This window comes from Osmia bicornis, chromosome 3 (genome assembly GCF_907164935.1).
Source record: "Osmia bicornis bicornis chromosome 3, iOsmBic2.1, whole genome shotgun sequence".
Taxonomy (NCBI): Eukaryota; Metazoa; Arthropoda; class Insecta; order Hymenoptera; family Megachilidae; genus Osmia; species Osmia bicornis.
The window spans coordinates 6,872,452-6,894,765 of record NC_060218.1 but is presented as its reverse complement, the minus strand read 5'-3'; the positions used below and the strand labels follow the sequence as shown (position 1 = coordinate 6,894,765).

Sequence of the window (22,314 nt, the reverse complement as noted above, 5' to 3'; positions counted from 1 at the left end):
TCAAATCTGTTCGATACGTTTGATTCATTACGTTTTCCTCATTATGTATTTTCCACTCAAGCGAAAAATGACGTCCATTCGGCAAACTAATTATTAAATCACACGAAGATACTAATTATAAGATCAAGTAGTTGGTTCACTTATGTAAATTACAGAAATTTAAAAAAATTATAAAAAAGGAATTATGACATTAACTTTTTATATTTTGTTTCAATTTGAATAGCAGTTTAATTATTATTCATTGATTTTGCGAAAATAATTCATTTTTTTATATAAAAGGCAACTAATCTTATAACTTGCAAATTTCGAAAAATGTTTAATTCTCACAAGAATGACACGTCTGCCGAATATTTATATCAAGTTTAAAATAAATATGCCCATTCATTCTTTTTTTCTTTTCAGATACCACGAAGAATGTTACTATTTTATAATATTTTTATGGACATTCTTAAATCAGACTTTCCAGAGGAGAAGGTAATATCCCGGGTTCTCGCTCTTCCCCATTGGGTTCCTCGGGTTCTGGGGTTCCAGAGTTCAAGGGTTGTGGGATTCCGGGGTCCCAGCAATCCTTGCCGTGGGCCTCCTCAATGAGGAATGAGAATGAAGGGGGAAAGGCCTCACATGTACATCTGTGCCCCTCCCGCCACTTGCGCGTAAATGTTTACGCGGGAAATTTGAACCAATATCTATTTACTATTCCTATTTCATTACATACTAAATTTTGTAATATTTAATAATTAGGAATCATATTATTTTGTTTCGAAATCACTTTTAATATTAATATCGAGTGTACGTCGTCAAATCGTGCAAGGCATTATCTAACATACAACATTTCAAACGCTACTTACTCGAAGGATACGAAACATTGTTCTCGTTAAACTCTCAGTATATTTCCATCCAAACAGCCAACTATAACACGGCTACTTCAAAGATCAGACAGAATGGCAGTAAAATCTGTGCACAGTAGTCGGGATAAATCTAAATGACCGAACGGTTATAAATAAGAGGGCAGAAGACAAGGAATTTAGTGATCCTTGAGCAAATAGAGACTGACGGAAATTGAACTGAAGGAGAAAGGATGAGCCAATTCGTTTTCGTCTAGACACGCCAGCACCGAACTCCTAAGATAACCGGTGTCCCGTCTAATTTATCGACATTTTTCTTTTTATTTCGTCGGATCGACTCGAAGGCAGCAGACTGGAAAGAAGATCGCAAACGTTAGTCGGTCGGCTCATAATTTGTTCACAGTTATTTTTAGGACCGTTTCCAATCCCATCTCGTCGTGTCGACGTGAAGAGTGAGTTCTCGACGCCAGTAGCACCGTCACTTGTAACAGCGAACAACAAAAACCGACCGTTCGACGACGAAACGAAAATAAATCCGTCGATGGTCCGCGCGAAGAGCCACGGAATTTCGAGACACGTGTGCAAACAGCACCGCTAACCTCGTTATTGTTCTTTTGCACGATTCCGCGTACAATGGATCCTTTATTGTCAACAGAATTCCCTCTCGCTAGATGATATGACATTTGTAAGCCGTCAGCTTTATGAAGATTAAAAGGAATTAAAATAATAATCCATAATTCTCTTGCTCAATATTCGTATCAGCAAAATAAAGAAAAACGATAAAAATTCCTACCTAAATGTTATTTTAACCCTTTCTTGTGTAATTTATTACAATTACACGAATCTACATAACTAAACAGCGTGTAATTATGATAGATTAATATAATTACAATAAATGATCGATGACCACCTGTCCGACCACCTTATCTACTCGTCTGACAATCACCAATCTCGTCCAATTACAAGATTGCCCCCCGAAGAAAGTTATATCCACGGGCAGCAAAAAAATGCTATTGCAGATGAGAAAAAGGGGAAAGAAAAAAAAAAAGGAGGTTGGTGAATGGAGAACGGTTTGGAAGAGGGTCGCGACTAGTCCGTCACGTGGCGCAAAAAAAGGCCAACTGTTTCTTTGAAGATGAATCGTTCGGGGACACTTGTCGAGTGGAACGTCTTCTCCCGTGAGATTAAACCTTGCTTTGCCCTTCTTCTTCTGTCCCGTCGCCGCCTCGTTCGGCACAAAGGACGGGAAACTCGTCCCGGCTGTGATAATGGTCCAGCGCATCTCACCGATAAATCTCATTGTATTAAGGCCTTCTGCTCGGCCGAAGTTTCTTCGGCCCTTCTGTGACCACGTCCTCCCTCGACACGTGTCTCCAGCTGCACCTTCACTCCTCTTGAGTTATTGCACATGTACGACAACCACGTCCTTATGCGACGTCATCCTCGATTCGATTGATTCAACGTACCTGTCACTTTCTTTTTTCCTTTTTTTGGGAATAATTTTTGGGACACAAAAAGAAATATTCCGCACTTTCATTAGTTAATTCATTTTACTCTCTCAACTACCTTTATCAGAATCTATCCTGATATCGCCCATACTTATCAAAGTCTGTGTAATTTTACCAGCTTTGCACAATAAAAAATTTGGCAAGATTGTCGGTTTATTTTTTTTAAATTTATGATATGAACCTCTAAATCGATATCATTTATTCTCATAAAAATCTGCCCCAATAACATGGGTATTCGAGCAATTGGATCGGATCGGATCGGGTCGGGTTAATTATTTATCAATCGACTTCAGTAATCTCATAAACAACCTAACTTACTATACAAAGAATTGGAAATAAATTTTTTCAAACAGCAAAAAGGTAGTAAAGTATCACTTCTGAAAGGAATAAAATAGATTCATCTTTTCGGAAGAATAATATTCATAGCTGAAGAAAAGGGAAGATAAACGACAGGTCTATATTGTACGAAGATGTTTTATGTACACAAAGAATCTGTCCCATGTGGACGGAAAAAGGAATTCTCTTAGAGGCGCAAAACCCTCCGATTTTCTTTGCTGAAAGTTTCACTGTGTGAAGAGCATCCCAAGGGTTCTGTAAAAGGTGGAAACTTCACCCCTTCTATCTGAACAATTGATACACACCGAAAAGGAAATCGCCCTCTTTTAAACTTTCCTTCAATACAATTGACCACGTCGAGAAGACGATTTGGAAAAATATCATGAATCACAGAGATCCTTTGTAATTTGTCAATAAATTTATAAACGATATTCGAATTTCTAATATAAATGAAACTGTATTGAAACTGACATAACACAATTTAACACATAATAAAAAATAATAAAATGTATAATATTTCTTATTTTAAACATTCTATGCTAATAGAGAGAATATTATAAACACAAAAAATTGCATTAATCATTAAATATTAAATGCAAAATTAATTCGAATCGTTAGAGTATCCATGCCTTATACAAACACGACAGGAAAGGGTTAAACTTACAATGAAACATCTAATAGTTGTGTACAAATAGACGAGTAGAACCGATAAGGGTGGTTATTCGGTGCTAGAACATCAATTCACCGTTAAAGTGTACACAGACAAGATAGAGACAGACAAGCCTAGCCAAGCCAAGCACTCCTGTCATTATGTCGTTTGTTCTCGTTTCAACAGCTAGCAATTTGCATCTCTGACATTCTATGTTTCGCAAATTACTAGAAAGAGCGTGGGAGAGTAGGAGGGAGGGGGGAATTGGTTTTTCGTTCGCTCGTAGCCCGGTCGGAAACAATTCATAACCCTGGTGCTGATCGACGCCAGGCGTCGGCGACGATAAGCACTGCCGACGGGCACTGATACAGCCACGGCTGATAGCACCGATAAGAACGACCAGTCCACGTGCGTTCGGTGCACAGTGCAGCCGGCAATGCGTCACGACAACTCACCCTCGTGCTTCTTTTCGCATTGTGTGGCCGGCCATAACGGCGTTGTCGCGTGAACTTTATTTCGATCGTGATACAGCCGCTTTTCGAAGAAAACCTTGCGGTACCCTCGACTATGATAAAGCAGAGTTGAGTATTTATTACCTCTGCTAAGCTGGCAGGACCAAACCAGCAGAATCAAATCGGAATTAGTGGAATATTTAGTATTTATTTTATACTAATTTGTACCACAAACAGTAATTTTCAAAAAAATCGTGGCGCTGCTAGCTTAATATTGAGCTAAATGAATAAATCAAAGCGGATACATTTAGTGCTGAATTTGTACTAATTTGTACCACCAAAAGAAAATGGCACGAGGTACAAAATTACTGTTTGTGGTACAAATTAGTACAAAATAAGTACTAAATATTCCACTAATTCCGATTTGATTCTGCTGGTTTGGTCCTGCCAGCTTAAGAGAGGTGTATTTATTCTTTGGATAGAACGTTTTGGAATAAAAATTTTGGATAAAAGCACTTGTCGCGATCGTGCTAAACGTTGCGATATATCGTCACGTGAAAACGTTACCCTTAGGTAGATAATACCATACACTTTGCGCTAGCGTCGATTAATCACGGCTAGCATCTCGCATTATTATGCTTAACAGCTTCTGTGCTCGTTAAAAAGCCCATTTTACGTGGCGGTCGTTGAACAGGGTGAAAAAGAAGGTGGTAGATGGGAAAAGCGGAAGACAGCTGGGTGCTAGGTGCGTGTCGCGTGCGGCAAAGCGCGCGACAACAGCTCGCGTCGCTTGGGTAAGCACATTAGTCCCGACAACCGTAATTAAAACTGTTACGTGACAACGCTTGCTCCTGCTATCGTACCGTTTCCATCGTTCTCTAATAACGATATTTTCTCGTGCGCGACACCGTCGCATCTGCAGTGCGATTTATGGGAAACGGCTACTGCTGACAGACAACCCTCCCGCGTACGCGATCGGAATCCTCTTAATGGCCAACAGGATTTCGCGAACGCGAAAAATACCCGTTTGGAAAACAGTAACTGCGTTGGAATACAAGCGAAGTCGATAAGTAACGTAGCGATTCGATCGTGCAACGATGGAAAAGCGAACCCCTTTGAAACTGATGCGCTTTTTCTCTTTTTTTTTTTTTTTTTTTTTTTGATATAGAACTCGACAGCTTTCGACGAAATGTATTTCCGATGGCTGGTCGGTTCAGGAATTCGGGAAATTTCGAGGAAAATATTGAAAGAGACACGGAAATTTTTACTCGATTCTGAAATTTTTGTATCCGATATTTGACTGTTGATTGATATAGTGAAGCTTTTAAATTTGGTAGTATTTCTGTCTTTAAATTATTCACCTCTTTTATGGCAATTAAACTAACCTTAAAATTTTCTATGCTCCAAAGTATACGATACCATATCTATTGTATCAAAGTTAAGCAATTAATTTTTTATTTTTGAATATCTTCGTTTTAGTCGAAATTTGCGCAGAAGATTATTTGAAATAATGTTTAACTTTGATACACTTTGGAGCATAGTAAATTTGGAAAAAGTTCCCAAGCCGTACGCACATTATCGTATAATATTAACGTAAGTTATGGCTCGAACCATAACAGTCACAACAGAATGAGCGCATGTGAGAGCTTTAAAGCGCATATTTTAACTGATTTAATCGTGATTCTTTATTGTGATCTAACCTAACCTAATCTAACTTAACGAATTACCGAAATTCGAATATTTTCTGGAATCGATAAAAATGTTGTATACAAATCGTAATTACTGTCATTACTAGTCTTATTCAGTCAGGAATTAATAAAATATGTGATTATTATTCATAAACGATGTGTTTCTATTTCTTTATAATATGCGTACGGCTTTGGAAGTTGTCCCTTTCTATCTACGATTTAACTTTGTTTGCGTTACCTTGTGCAATTAGATGAGAATGATTCGAGGGTAGCTGGTGACAGGGATGTTCGATCACTTATTGGATAAACCGATGCACAGAAGATAAAACACATCACAACGATTGTAGTCAAACCCCGTACGCGGAAAACTCCGGAGTTTTCTATGGCCGTCAAGCCCCGCACGTGCTCGAATCAACGCAGGTGTCGAACTGAAGTTGTTTCCGACCTCGACAGGAGCAGGCTCCTGAGTTTATGAAAGTAAACACGTACACGGGAAGATGTGCCGTTCCGGCGAAACCGGCAGAGTTGTTATTGCGCTCGAGATAGGGATAATCCCTTAGTCTAAACATTCGGATTAACGACAAGCGGCGGCAGCCATGTCGAAGCGCTACGATACTGTGCGTCAGCGAGAAGTTGTCGCTTTCTCGATACATCGACTGCCCCGCGAGAAGCTGTCCGCGAATCATGACGTAAAGCTATTCTCTTAGACAACCGCGCGTTATTTGAATATTGAGAAGGTGTCGAGAAACCGACGCGAACTGACCTATTGAATTGTGTTCTAAGAAATTGCCTTGTATTTCAAATATAAACAGTTTAATTTTGTTCGTTATTGTTGTTATTGCGAGCACTTTATTCTACGAAAGAAATACCTACGTAACATAGATTCAAGATAAAGATTGAAATTTCCGATTCTCCAAAGAATCCTCAGAGAAAAAAAGTGTTTCAAGGTGCAACAGTTTCCTTTACTGCAGAATAATTTTCCTTTAACAGTGGAACAGGAGGTTCTGTTGAACAACAGCAACACGCTAGCGTGATTCACGGCACCTGGGCTTTGCACCCTGTGCATTCGCCGCAAGCGTTAATGCCACATTAGCAGCTCACTTTTCCCGGAGTTAATGTACCAGCAAATTCGCATTTAAAGTATCCATTCACTGACGTAGACGCCGTAGTCGGTTCATGCTTGAATACTGTTTAAAACGACGCAATCTATGCAGACGTTCGAAGTGGAAAAAAAAAATCCCGACATTCGACGATTTGTTGCCGAGGAAATTGCCAATGGTAAATTCCTTTGCCACGTAATCAGCCGGCAAATTGTTGAACCGCGTTCCCGATTCAAAAGTTGCGATTGGTTTTCTACCTTTTTTTTTTCTCCGATTGAAAACTCAAAGCCGGGTTCTGATACACTCTGTTGCGTGGCTTTCTAGTTTGCTCTTTGTACGATCATGAAACTGGTACGGGAAAAAGGGTTTTCAAACTGTTAATTTCTTGATATTTTAATACTCTTTTAGAGAGAGAGAGGAACTTTCAGATGAAAGTCAAAAACTTGACACATAAATTGAGTTTTAGCTTTTAAAGCATTCTTTTGAGCTCGACTGCTATTTGTACTAATTGTAATTAATTAACGAAACTTTTTAATGAACCTTTTAATCTTCTCCTCTTTTTTATATTTGGATTTAAAATTAAAAATTCTGATGCAAAAAAGAAGTAATATTTACCAAAAGAGTTTATTTTGGTAGCTTTCATTTAATTTAGAAATGAAAAATGAACTGTGCAGAAATCTTCACTTCTATTATGTCATATTTTTTCTATCTCACAATAAAAGATTGCAAGTGGGAAGATATTGGGCGAAGAGATACAGATCCGAAATAATTAATAACAAATTCTGTAATGTATAAAAGCAACATAACTGACGTAACTGCAATATGATACAACCAGTTTCACGAATCATACAAAGTTTACTTTGCGATGCATGTTTCAAGCCACGTATACTGCGTAGATATATCTTATATAATACACCGTCACAATAATTAACGTGAGTACATACGGAACGGAATCATAGATGTAACGTTGAATCTCGATTATCCGACTAATTGGATGACGTGCAGCCGGAATGATCAAACATTTGATTAATCAGTTCCGTAATCAAGATTTTAACGTTTGCCCTGTTTGTCCTGTTACATAAATAAGAGATTATACGAGGGAATGACAGCATAAATGTTAAAAAATCTAGTGAGTTACGAAACTGTATTAGGGAAAATGTGGAAATGATTTTTTATCTTAATTTTCCTTAGAAAAATTTCAATTTTCGACTATATTTAGCTTCATCATTGTGAATTAGTTTTATAATTTACAGTTAATTAAAAAAAAATTTTCATATAAGGAAAAAGATGATGGCCTTGAAATGTCTTTAAAATAGGGGTGTGCGGTTACCCAAAAATTTCAGTCGGGATCGGGTCGGGGCGGAACTCGGAAAGTTTGAGTTTCGAATCCCAAATTAATATTCAGATCCCGAAATTACGGATACCCGAGTTGATATTCCGATCCCGAAATTACAGGTTCTCGGATTGATATTTGGGTCTTGAAATTGCGGATACCCGAATTAATATCCGAGTCCCGAAACTACGGGTACTCTAACGAATTTATCTGATGGACAAACTTCCGAGGTCCCACTCAACACAACCCGACCCGACCTGACCCGAGACTTGGGTACTCGCACACCCAATATGAAACCTTCACGTATAAGAAAATCCAATTAAGCCTAAAAGCTCATCTCATAAATTAATTAAATTTTTCATAAACACCTTTTCCTACAGTACCAATATTTTTCTGATAATATTTAATTGTCAGCCTGCACGAAAGAATCTCTTCGTTTTACAGCAAATATACTGATCGAATAAAGATTCTTGCAAACAGTATCATTTATATTCGATCCAGGCTCGTAATAAGATATAGCAAAAAAGGAAAATGAGAAGTGTACAGAGTAATAATTTATCCACGTAAAAGGCATCGCCTCTGGCGTTTGGTAAATGTTCGCCGATAGGTCACGCCTGTCCAAATGAGAGGCGAAAACATGGCGTAAGGCCACGTTCGCATGCAGCAGAGCCAGGTAAATTGATCGGAGACACGTTAAGCGACACGATCAAACGTCTGAGAAGCCGATATTTTCGCTCGTTACGAATTATGCGCCGATTGCGTTATACTGGGCCACTTTTGTTGCTTCAAATTACGAGGCCCGTACGTTAATTTCATTATTACCTACGGCCTGTTATTCGCGGGCAATTGCGGTTCGTGCAGCAATATTCGATCGGCTTGCATGAATCAGGGAGCAGCATGGCAGTGAGCGTGTGACTAAACCGGTACTAAAGAATTTTTCGTTCGTGGGAGACATTTTCTGCTGTCTGATCGAATTAACACGTTACCGTCTGTTACGGGTTTATTCGAGGACTCCCTCTGGGATCAGGTGAAAGGATAATGCTGGAAATTGACCAATATTGGACCTCGCGATCAGGGAAAGAATTTCAAAACGATATGTTTTTACAGATATGAAAAGTTGCGTAATTATTTACTTGGAAGACGATGAGAAAGTTGTAAAAAATACGTGTAATAAATTTAATTAAAAAAACTTACGATCATTTAATCCAAAATTGAAAGTAAATGCTTATTTTCAATTTTATTAATTACCTTTATACCGGCTTACGTATCCTGGATTTCAGAGTATCATTTCGAGAGGAGATTCACATGTTTATCCTCGAATAATCTTTCTCGTTAAATTGTTTAAGCTGTTCAAAGTTTGTAAATGAAATATGCAATCGAGCGATGGAATTTTGGGGCGGTGGCTACTTTCGATACGAGTTTGGAAGCCTTTCACTGATATATTACACAATGTTAATCGTACAGTTCGAACATAATGCAAATGGGCCGAGGCTGAAAAGGGTCGCTTAATTAGACATTTGTAAATCGAAGCTGATAAGGTTGTATAGCCGCTAATTAGCTGGGCTTGTGTAACAAGTTCGACCACCGAAACTCCATTTCACACCTTGTACTATTTGATTTGAAATCCCAAAACACGATCAATCTTTTGAAAACCAATATTTTATTAAAATGAAGATTTATTGGAACTGTAATTATTAAGAATAAGAGTAGCTAATTTTCAAATTTAAAATTAAAATCTTTTAATTAGCATAATAGCAATATTTTGTTTCTAAATCCCTTTTAATATCAACATCGTCAAAATAACAATTTCCAAAATTTCTTCTTTTCTTATGATGCCACTTTTCTTATAATTTCCCTAAGGAAGTCTACTTTGCTCGACACTGTACCTTGTCCATCAATCTGTCGTTCGAAAACAACACACGTTTAAGAATCCTGAAAACTGGCCATTATTAGTTCGAATTCGTGATTGAACGAAAAGACGAAGAAGAAGTAGATCAAAAAAGAGGGGACCTTCGAAATCCCAATTACACCTTCGGTCCCGAAGTAAGCGGGCCAAGAATCTTCGAATTTTATTGGCAGAATGCGGTGGTTCGCGAAGAAGGGAACTGCGAGAACCTGACGAAATAAAAAAAAGAAAATAAAAGAAAAATGGTCGCAGGAGGCGCTGCAACGGCGAATTGCTGTGCCCCACCTGTATAATGACGGTGTTCTCCGTTCCTGAAGAGAGGAATGTCGTGCAATTACGGTCGGTGGCCCTCCGCGATTGCTTGTACGTCGAATGACTTAAGCGGCATTTAGTGGTTTTCGGTGTCACAGCCGTGCTTCGCGGAAAAGAAAAAAGAAGTTACACGAGATAGTAATCGGTGAACGACGAGCAAATTGCTCCTTTCACGGCCTGTCTGATGGGATTACCTGATCCGCGAATAATCAGCATAGTTACGGAAGTCTTTGAGACCCGGTCGAAGGAACAATGCCATTTCGAAGTCGAACGAACGAGAGCGAAAAAGGATTCCAGATGACATTTTGATCAAGTCAAAGAATCCTTTTGCTCGTGTAACGTTAACGGGGAAAGTTGAGACGTTAATTGAAACGTTAGATTTGGAATTATTATTTGGAAATAATTACACGTGAAAATTTTGACAATTTTCTTTCTTTTAAAAGAGTTATTTTTCAACGAGCAATATTCATTATTCCTGAATATTAAAGAATAATCAATCTGTAAAGCAAATATGTGTATGAATTGCGATCTCCATTCAGCTGTACGGTATTCCGAAACTCTACATGAAATATCGGGGAATGGAAGTTATTTTAATCGAACCGCTACGTTGCAGCACGCAAAAATATTACTCTGTCTAAATGCTGGTGAAAAAAGATTATCGAAACTCGACACGTCCGACCGCCGATTGGATTTTTCATCAAAATATCACGGCATGATATTGAAGTCTGACAGAAAAATGACACCTCGACGTACAAATTGTAATTTATCGACAGGTACTAAATTTCAAAACGGTTTCATTTTTTGTATCAATTTTACGAATACATTTTCTACATTTCGACAGCTGAATTAAAATAAGCCTTCATCCACTATGCAAGAGTTAAATCAAGTGATTTGACGTGAAAACAATTTTTTTTTTAATTTAGTTCCTTTGTTGTCGAAAAGGAAACAAGACACATTCAGCAGACTTATAACAAAGATTTTATAATTTCCATAAAACGGAGCATGGCATTTGGGATTCAACCTAAATCATCACCGCCCACTAGCTGGTATCAAAGGAAAGATATCCAAGCATCGTCGTCCATTTCCTACGATAACTCAGTGGCCATCAGACAATATCCACGGCGGTATAAAATCGCAGGAAGTCGGATCTCTTCTCCGCGAGAGCAGTGGCTTTAAAGATAACGTCGGTATTCGAAATCATCGCTGGAATAATGAAGTCTTCTGGTCAAGTTCGTGTTATCCGGTGAAATGCGAGGTAGCTTAGCGTACAATGGCACGATAAATCTCTGGCCAGGCTCAATCATGCCACTAACGATCTTCTTGGACAATTTCCTGGGAGTACGTGAAACTCATTCGAACGTACGAGAGCGCGGGTTAAATCCGCCGCATAAATTACCAACGTCCGGCCCGTTGTACACCCTTTTACACCGCGCTACCTACGTTTTACAACGTCGAAAGGACGTAAAGTCTCCGCGGCGAAATAACTTCTCGAACGGGCTCCGGTACCGGTGTAATTAATGCCGGCCACGTCGATAAGTTTCGCTCCGAGTCTGCCGGAAGAAACGACCGCGAACGGTACCTGGGGGGGTATAGGGGATGGTGAAACGGGAGGAAGGTGCAATCGAGTTGGAAGAAGTATAATGCGAAAAACGTGCATTAAAAAGGGGAGAAAATAGCGGGAAAGAGAGAAAGTCCAGGGAGTAAGTAAATTAAGAAAGCTTCCAGGGATGGAGGAAACGAACGGAGAGTTCAATGGAGGGAAAACTGGAGACCGGTGTTTTTTAATCGTCTAATTGAACAGCTCTTTCGCTGATACTTGGGCAAACAGAGAACGATACTGGCGATTGATTCTACATTGGAAACGCTTTTAGATAATTTCTTTGTTTTCTTAATGAATGGGGTGGGAGGTGTTTCGTATCTTCTTATTTAATGATGATAGGTGAAATAAGAATATATTTTTTAACATTATTAAATAGGAAAATACAAATCTTCCTGAGATGTTTGAATTTTGGAGGCTTTTTTTTTTATCCCATCATTATAATCTGATAACATATGGTGCGTAATTAGTAATATGCGTTGATAAGTTTTATTTGATTATAATTAAAATATACGATCAAAGGGTTAAATTCCTCTTTTGTAATTTTCAATCCGGCCAGCTTCTTTCTTAATACTAGAACTACCGACGTTTGATGCATACTTGTTTTCAAATTGAAAATAATATAAAAAATTAAACATATGAAGGATGAAACCTAATTTAAGACATACATCCATCCTTTATTTCGACAACACCCAAAATACATTTCAGCAAAAATTCCTCGATAAAATTTGTAATTTAAAATAATGAACTAGAAACCAGTCATTTTGATAGTTCTAGTGTTAAATAATCCAAGTTCGAATTCATTTCAGAATATAATCAAACGAGCATCCGCGATGATGTACCGGTTGACCAGAGCGTAAAGTAAACTGGAACAAGCCCCAGTTCGATCATCGGCTACAGAAAGCCCTGTCCGCGAAGCGGAGGCAATAACGAAGGACCAGGCGAAGAATGATGAAAAAGAGAAGGAAGGAAAAACGAGGTAGAAAGACAATGAAAGATAGGAATGGAGAGCGTGTAGCATGCGAGTCAGTCAAAGTCAACGACCCACGTGCCGCGAGAGAAGCTGGCCAACGTGGGCAGAGACTAATGGGAAGATATATACCGGCGACCGAACGTGGATGGATAGACGTAGGTATTACCGGCATCAGTATCATCTGGCACATCGAACACTTACGGTAGAAAGAGAGAGAAATAGAGGCCACGTTACACACGCGTGGGTGTAGCTCGTTTCGCTTCCATAAAATAGCCTTCGAAGGCTCGCAGGCCGAATGTTTCTGCGGTTCAACCGCGTGGGCACACACGCCGCCAGAGAGAACTGTATTACTACCGATCCCTGTTACCTTAACACTGACAATGAAACCAGCACGTGTTGCTTCGACCAACACCATCAGAGACCCCCGCCAGAGATACGTGAGAGACACGTTGCGAAGTCGTTAATGTTTTACGAGCTTCTCGCCTATTAGCTATCTGGATACATTCTGATCGGTAGTAAAATTAAAAAAAATAAAAAATAAAAAACGATCTTGTGCGCTATTATAGTCAGGTTTACTGATTTTTAGACTTTCGAGTGAGGTAGCTGTATCGGTTTATTGATATTAGAAACGAGATACGTTGATTGATTTTATGGATACTGGTGTTGATAAATGGCGATTATAGTCACTTCATAACTAATCTTCGTAACTAAAAATCAGAGCTCTTCTATTTATAAATTTTTAAAATTCTAAATTTAGAAATCGAAGTCAATAGTAACGACAAATATTCTTTTCCACTGAAACCTGGGCAGATCCCTATTTTGTCTAGAAATAAACGCGGCTCTGTCATGATAATATTATTAATTTTTTTTTCTTTTTTAAATTCATAAGAATCATAGATTTCATGAAATGTTCAGTCGTCAAATTTGATCTAGATCTATTATATGCATATTATAATTATAATTAAATTTTAAGTAATATAATGATTGACAGTAAGATATCAAAGCAAATGAATACATCGTTACAATAAAACATTCACAAAAGCGTGATTATAAGGCTTTATGTATTTCTACCACGGATGTAATTGATTCATGGGAACTGATTAAACGATTCCACGAATCATTTACGTGCAACTAAACGCGAGCGTGCAATGAAGTAGTAACTAAACACAAAGCACAGGCAAACGATTGAAGAGTACTGTAAGGAAATTGTAGGGAACAATTTTTTCGAAGTTCAGAGATTAAACAAGCCTGGGCATTGTTTCCCATTCGATACCACCCACTGAATGGATGTTTCCATCCTGGTTTACAGGAAAAAATATCCACCCACGCGACACTAACAGGCACCGGGGTGCTAATCGAGCATGGTCTTGTGACAAGCCGACCGCGAATCAACCACTTCGCGTGTTTGATTCTTTATGGCTGAATCGGTTTCAAACATTCTCCAAAAAGCATTTGTCGCGAATAAAATACCGAAAAAAATAACGAAATGATTTGTAAATAATAAATTAATGTTACAGAGATTAAGTGAGAATTACTAATTATCAATTGATTTCATTAATGTTAGAGAATTAATAATTATTATTTCCAAAGAATGTAATGCTTATAAGTAAAATAATTAATTTTATTAAATAAAAAGACGAATCCCTTCAAATATCTCGTGCACCAAAAACAAGATATAAGTAATTGGTAAGTTAACGATAGGTTGTCGAGCAAAAGATTTTATTAAATGCCAAAAAACTATACTTAAATACACTAAAATTCATTAAAAGCCCACCAAAGCTGTAAGAGGTCATTATCCGAAAAATCTGGATACCCTATTACCTTGTATATCTTTATTTCTGTCCGTGACTCGAACAAATTGTGTAACAGGGACGTTTTGACAAGCAAGAGTCGTCAGAAGATTGCAGACGATTGGAGGGTACTCGACAATTATCGTCAGACCTCCGAGCTTCTCCTCGGAGCGGATTCTTCGAGCGGAGACGAGCCGAAAACGGAGCTACGAAATTACCAAGCGGTGTACATGGTAGAGCTAATTGAAAATAATTGGTCGTTTGGTTATGCGCGGCTTGAGACACGAAGCGAGCATAAATCTCTGATAATTTGTCGTATAAAGAGGATACGGATAATGACGTGTGTCTGGCTGCTCGTAGAAGGTCGAACAAAGCGAAGACGAATTAAAAGTGAGTCAAAGATGAAGGAAATCGAGAGAAATCGATTTGTTTAACGAGCGGAAATTGTATTTTCGTTTCGTAAACGAGCGACACCGTGACGATCAGTTTGAAGGCGTGAATAATTGAAAATGAGAAATGATTGATGATTCCGAACGATATCCGGTTGGAAATAATAATCGAGAATAATACAGAGACTTTCTTCCTTTGTGAATTCAATGAGAACATGTGCGATCAAATTAGACTTCCCCAGGGAAATGGCGATATAGAGAAAATTTTCAAAATTCTAATTTTAATTATTAATATTAAAAATAATTTACTCCTCCTTATTTTCTAAATTTAAGTTTCTTTGTTAATTATTCTTTTCTTCTGGCTTCAATTACTACTCTAATTATTATTAATTAATATTACCTTTTATCCATGGAATAGATAATCGAGCAATCATGTATCTGGGTATTTGAAATTCGGTATCGTTCTTACCTGAAACAGAAATAAATGAACAATTTAAATAAACAAATATAAAAAATATCAACATTTTGACTGGTTACCAGCTCTACTGTATACGATAATATTGCATGTTTCAATGAAATTAAAGTGGCTGTTAAATGCACGAGATTCATGCACTTAAAAAGGACAAGTAGATTTTTCATAGCAGAGTATTTATCTCTACACTGTTATCTTAACATGTAAGGTAACGAGGAAAAATTTATTATTATATGGAAAACAGATCATCACATTAATGCGGGAAAAAGATATAATCACAGGAAGTTACACGTTAACAAACCGTGCTACGTTTTTCTCAACCACTGTATTTTCATTTTCATACATGTATGTAAAGAGCAATAAAATTTATCGACCATTACAGTTGCGTGAATGCTTAGATTAGTTTATGTAAGAAATATAAATAAACAAATGTAAGAAATATTCGAATGCAGATTATATCAAAAAAGTAATATCACTTTACGATATCAAATAGTTAAAAAAAATTTCTTTTTCAGAATACTAATTTTCCTTTAATTATTCGAGTGCATCTAATTTAAAAAGAGCGATTTCCTCCTGCAACCCCACCTGGTAAACTTGCGATCAACATTCCCATACTCAAGAAAGTTGAAATCAACCACCATGGTTCGAATTCTGATGCGTATCAACCATGTATAATTTTATCATCCGGATACGGGACGAAGAAAAATGAGAATCCGCAAGAAAACCGCGATGTACCACCCGCACGACCTAAGGGTCGCGTTTCCCTTAAAACCGCGTTAGAAAAGGAAAAAAAAATCCCCGCTTCCCGTGTCGATGATAAACGATTATCCTCTTTGGTTTACTAGCTCGAATATTATTCGGCCGATTATCGTGGCAAGGATCCTGGTCGTGGAACTCGCGCCTTCATAAAGCAAGCTGCGAGAAAACGAGCAGACTGGATGGATTAAACGCGATAATCGGTCCGATAAGAATTTAATTAACGCGTTATATATCTGGCAACACGATACACACGAGCAACCGTAGTTCGCTTGTAACCGCTTAGAAAAGATACCACCGAGATTCTGCACGGCCTGGCATGCGTGTCCTGCGGCCGTGTAAAATATCACATGCTCTTGCTTTTCTACCGACCATCCTGTTCCCCGGCCTGTCTTTCTCTTTTCCTTGCCTCGCCTCTTATCGGGCGAAAGATATCGGACCTGGCATTACCATATTATCTTCAATTCACACCTCTCTCGCCTATGGACACCAACGGTAGCTGTGACCGATACCGATCGGTCCGCAAAAAGCATTTATAATAGCTGGCAATTAAAAACAGGCCCGTTTGTTCAACAGCGTCGCACCTCTCTTACTTTATGGACTCGTTACTCGATTATATTGCGCCATACCGGCTCTCTGCTCTCGGCTGTTCGATTTAAGAACGATCTCGACACTCGATACTCGAACTTATACTGACTACAGATTTGTTTACTGTTGAGAATACTTTTGCCTCAAATTGATTGAAAAATTCATTTTTAGAATTTTATTTAAAAAAAATGCAATACATTGGCAATAGAAAATTGTCGACATTTATTTATATATAAAAATATTTCATTTTATTTAGTATTTCTGTTTTAAATATAGTCATATGTTTTCGTTTATAGAATTTAATATCCATCTTACGATAGATTCGAATTATGTGCAAAACTTTCATTTCCTCGTTTTATTACTTAAACATATTACCCGTGTGAGGAATTTAACAGAGGTATAAAATGATCGTTTGAGAGCTATTTTATTACGTTAATAAATGATAATTGTTCGTGCTTACGTACAGTTGAGTAACGTTTATAGCAATCTGTCTCTTGAATTCTACAATCATAATGCATGTACATATGTATACTTCGGAAGAAGTACCTGTGTTTTGAGTGAAAATTTACATTCCAGGACTATAACTGCATTCTTAGAAAAGTGAATACATAGTGTAGAATCTAAAAGCCATACTTTGCTGAATATATTAAATTATATGATGAAATTATTCCTAACTTTACCTTTTGTTATATATTTTTTAAGAATATATAAAATGGAAGATTTATTATTGTTTTTTATTTTTATATTCAAGAATGTTAATTTCCATTAAGTTTGCTAATTTTACTTTTTTTAGAAGACAATATCTCAATAATTCAAAATTTAAATCTAGAATAAAAAATTCTGATTGAAGAAATAAGGAACAGAATTGTATCTGAAAAATGAATGATTTATTGCAATTTATCCCAGTAACTCAGCAAGAAAAGTTCAAAGATAAACGAAGAGTTGATCGTGTTTTAGACATGGAATTTCATCTCAATCAGACGGAATATGAATAACAGACGATGTGGGCTGTGCTCCAAGAATGAAGTTACCAGGCCGGATGTGCATGCAGTATGCAGAGATATATCATACGTACATTCATGCGTGACACGCAAATCATCGGGTTTATACAGATTATTTGGAATATGAATCATCATAACCACAGAAATTTCAGGAATTGATTATTAATGGATTGAATAAGTATACCTCAACCCATTGTTAATCAATTTGTAATCCATGTGTGTGGCCATTTCAATTGATACATTATTAGTGTCTGTAATTATCTCCATTTAAATATTTTTACTTTATCATTTTGGAGGAATTGAAACTATTTTGGACATTTCGAATTCAGAAAGCCTTTAATGTTTAATTGCAATCGATGCACCATTCTACACGTTTCATATATCTGGGTGATGATTAGAGGTGTGCAGTTACTAAAGATACAAAATTCGGGTACCCGAGCTAAACCGAGGTTCGATTCGAATTCGACCCGGAAAATTTATCTATGATATAAATTTATTCAAGTACCCGTAATTTCGGGTTCTGAATTGATATTCGGTTTCTGAAATGACGGGTACTCAAATAAATTCACGTGTTAGACAAACTTCCACGGTCTCGCTCAATCTTGAGAAAAATTTCCAACAAGAATAGTCGAGTATCTGCACACCCCTTATCATAATCGACCTGCTACCATCATTCGAAAATTAATTATTATAGTGTCACTCAAATGTCACAGTCTCGACTCGACGTAAAATTTAAAACTAGCTCCTTAATGATCCAGCATCCGTCGATTTAAAAGCGCCTACCAATTAGCCTGCAGGTTTTTATCAAATTCTTCATCTGTGAATGCATCATTGCATCGGCGAAGAAAAACCTTCTGCAACGACTTTATTGCAAGCTAAGCACGTATCTCCGGTGCTCCTTACAAATTACCGAACCGCTGGCAATCAGAACCCGTTCGTAGAACGCAAGCAAACATCCAAGATATTCGTATCTTCTCCTCGCTCGAACGTATTACATTATAATCAAGGAAGACGAAGTATCATCAGTGCATCAATGGCAATTTCGCATGATCAGCGGCAATACTCGCGACAGCTATTTATCATTTGAAAAAAGGAAACAATCCACGCTACCATTTACCGTGAGTGAATCTGAAAAGGCTCGGTTAAGGATCATTTTTGACGAAAGTACATACCTCGCGGACGATCGTTCGAGGCGAGCCTTGAACTGCTCAATTATCGAACACCTAAAACGGCTCGATCGTACTGAAGGCAAGGACAGAAAAGAATATACGGGCGACAATTCTCCGTAACGATAATTGAACTGAAGTAAACACGACGATCAGAAGGCAATTGGGGGACAAACAAGTGCCTGTTGTACGGCTACAATCTCGTGCAATTTAGACTTTAGTTACGGAGAACTGTCGGGGAACAAATGTCCCATCGCTTGTCTTATTTCTTCATATCCTTTACCTGTAAAGGTAGAAGGTACTCTGAAGTATCTGATACTCTACCTAACACTTTAAAGTAGCCTGATCTATACCTAATACTTTACCCAATATTTTAAAGTAGCCTAAGCTCTCCCAAAATCAAAAGGAAATCGAGAAACCTACAATAGACCTCTCTCACCTAGATAATCAATGAAACAAAGAAACTATTAAGAAGACACATATGTCAATCACGCTCGATGATTCCCCGTTTCTTAAAAATTTCCCTTTCTAAAAAATCTTCAGAGGCCAAAATACGAGGAATTATCGAGCGCTATTAAGCACCAGATATTTAACATTAATACGACGTACTTACAACGCACCTTATTCTATCAACACGGTTTCTGCGAACGTGTCCAATAAAAGAAACAGTTATCGTCCCGTGGATCCGGAATTAATTAGAATTCCAGTCGCGATGTGTGCGTGTTCGCCGTTTCGTGGTTTAAAAGAAAAAAAAAAAAAAAGAAAACGAAAAGAAGGAAGAGGCGTGCTCTGCGCCCTGTGGCACGATGTAACCCGTTGAATGCTATTTTCGTCGATCCTGAAGAGATTCTATCCATACATGAGGTGACTCATTATTACCGCAGAGGTCAAAGAGGAGAGAACAAGGAGGAATCATGTTTATTGAGAACCGCGGGGACGACGATGGCCCCTTTCGAATTATTGCTGCTTCACTACTATAGAAGCCGGGATACGTGTTTACAACCCTTTCAGTTTTTCTTTTTCATTCTTTCTTTTATCCGTAATAATTTGCCGATAGAAGTACTTGGGGTATAGAGTAACAATTAACAATTAGCTTTGTAGCAATTAATACAGGACGAAAAATTTCTTTTGTATGAAACTTATTGCTTTTTAATTATTATATCTTTAAGTCCTGCTTCCTTTGTAGCACCATTTACATTCGATTTGATAAAAACATATAATTAAAAGATAACGAGTGATCTTTATACCAACAATGATTTTCATTTTTATAAGATACCGAACAGATTTAAGATTGATAGGTACAAGATTTATCAATTATCTATATAATATTTTTTTAAAACTCGCGAATTTAATTGTCATAATTCTCATAATTATCACCAGGTGCCACAAATTATGCCAGTATGTAATTACTTGAGGTAATATCGTTAAATAATTATGAAAAAAGATAAATGAAGAAGATTTGAATAACATTACCAAGTTAACGAAATCAAATGATAAATTAAACAAATTAAATAAATGAAATGATAGCATCTTGCACAATTTCTCTTACATCGTGCTAATTGTTAGGCTATAAAATGCATCCATTTAGCCCCATTTTCTTTCAGTGCACGTGTAACTCGCTAAAAACTGAAAGCAAAGCTCGTCCAATCAGAATAATGATATTCAATTAACCCGAGGAAACGTGGTCTTGTCCGTAATTTTCCGTGGTAACGAGTTCCACGAACCATTTACATACGCACGTGCAACACTGCGCGACGAAATGAAGAACTTTTAGTACGCGTTTCCGGGACAGTTTAATTAATTTTGCCGTCTGAAAAAGACGATAACAACGTCTTCTAGAGAATCGTCATCCAGAAACTCTCGGAGGTTCGCCCGAGTCTGTCAGTTGATTGGTGCTTGACATCGAGACGCGTAGACGACGTCCCATCCATTTCACCCGTCGCGTGTCTCCCCGTCAACTTAATAGTCTATCCTCGATTCTTGGCACCGAATCGATAAAAGATCTTGACTAATTTCCTCGGCGACGCGACGCGAGCTAACGTGTACCAAGAATCGACGCATCTTCATTTTAATTAACTGCGGAGTCGCCTCTCCGCAGGCTCCGCGAAAGTGGTCGTTTGCTGTTTATATCTTCCACGTAACTGACGAGTCCATAAAATGATTAATAAAAATTTCCATTTTACATGATATTCTCGTTTACTACCATAAATTTTATAATATTCTATATTATAAGTGATATATCGTAATGAATGTACTATAAAGAAAATTAATGTATTAGGGGTGTAGAAAAATATTCATTTATTCTCTTAGTTTAGAGCTAATTTAATTTCCACAAATGCGATTGTCAATTCTCGCTATGCTGAAGGTATTTTTATCAGAAAAATATCAAAGTTTTATTCTTCACGGTGGAATGATCAATGAAACAGACCAGTGAGGTCGAGAATACCATAACAAGTCACGTAATCAGTCAGTTGGTGAATCAATGCTAATTCATAACTGTCGGTTCAACCGAAACAATACGCGCATTGTAAGCTTCACCTTGGTCGGGTTAGAAGGAAGCATTCAAGTGGCCGAGCAATAAAACGAGTACCAAGATTAAGTCATGTCAGCTCATCCTTGTAAATATGTATATGAAATTATCGAATTACAAAATGAATAATTTTCATGAATTACATAAAGTAATTTTCCTCGTGCTCGTCGAGTTACCCAACAGTTCAACACTGCCAAAATAACTGCTCCCAAAAATCAGTAAACAAGATGTATATATTTCCTTATTGATACTGTTGAATAATTCACAAGTGACAATTTGCTAATAGTTTTTAAACAGCACACGTTCTTCCTAATCTTACGTGTTTTCACTTCAAATATATTCCTTCCAGGTAAGTCTACCTGTAAACGGAGAAATTTAAGATGTTCCCAGGCTCGTGCTTTCATTATTCATTCGCATAAATATCTTCTTATCTGGTCTTGAGTCGTGTGTCTTCTATATCCTCGCGGAAATCATCCATTACGGAATTAATAAACGTTTTAAGAGTTTTCGCGTTATCAAACTGAGATAAATCATAACTGGTAGAGAAGTTTAGCCTTGACGAATCGAGAATCTCTTTCAATTATAAATGTTGCTGTTGTTGTGGCATTATGTAATTTATGTCTATCGTTGATAAGCAACAAAATAAGCGCCAGAGTTATCTTAATGGATCTATCGTTATTGGAACGATTACTTGGGAGATAAATAGCCTAACTCGAAGACAAGTTATAGAGATCATGTAGGATGAAGTCACTGTGAAAATTGTGGAACATTCAGTTATTAATAGGTTCCATGAAAATTTGTTGCGAAGTTTAACCCTTTCTCTACTATGGATGATTATACAGTAGACTCTTGATAATTGTCCGCTCGATAACTTTTCGGAAAAGCTTATTGTCCTTCACATATATTATACTTTAACCAATACT

General features: G+C 37.5%; 1 protein-coding gene across 6 annotated transcripts in view; it reads right to left on the bottom strand.

Moving 5' to 3' along the window:
* The window catches only part of LOC114872008 (mucin-19-like), a 263,340-nt gene that overhangs the window by 114,489 nt on the left and 126,537 nt on the right, over positions 1–22,314 (bottom strand). The window contains exon 1 of one of the 6 annotated variants that reach the window (XM_046285265.1): positions 15,279–15,304. The exons of 4 other annotated variants lie outside the window; for them this stretch is intronic. In XM_046285265.1, the coding sequence (XP_046141221.1) occupies positions 15,279–15,289 (11 nt within the window). In that variant the 5' untranslated portion in view covers positions 15,290–15,304. Of the gene's footprint in view, positions 1–5,716; positions 5,947–15,278; positions 15,305–22,314 lie in introns of those variants that run through there. One more of the 6 variants, XM_046285264.1, reaches the window with a different exon arrangement.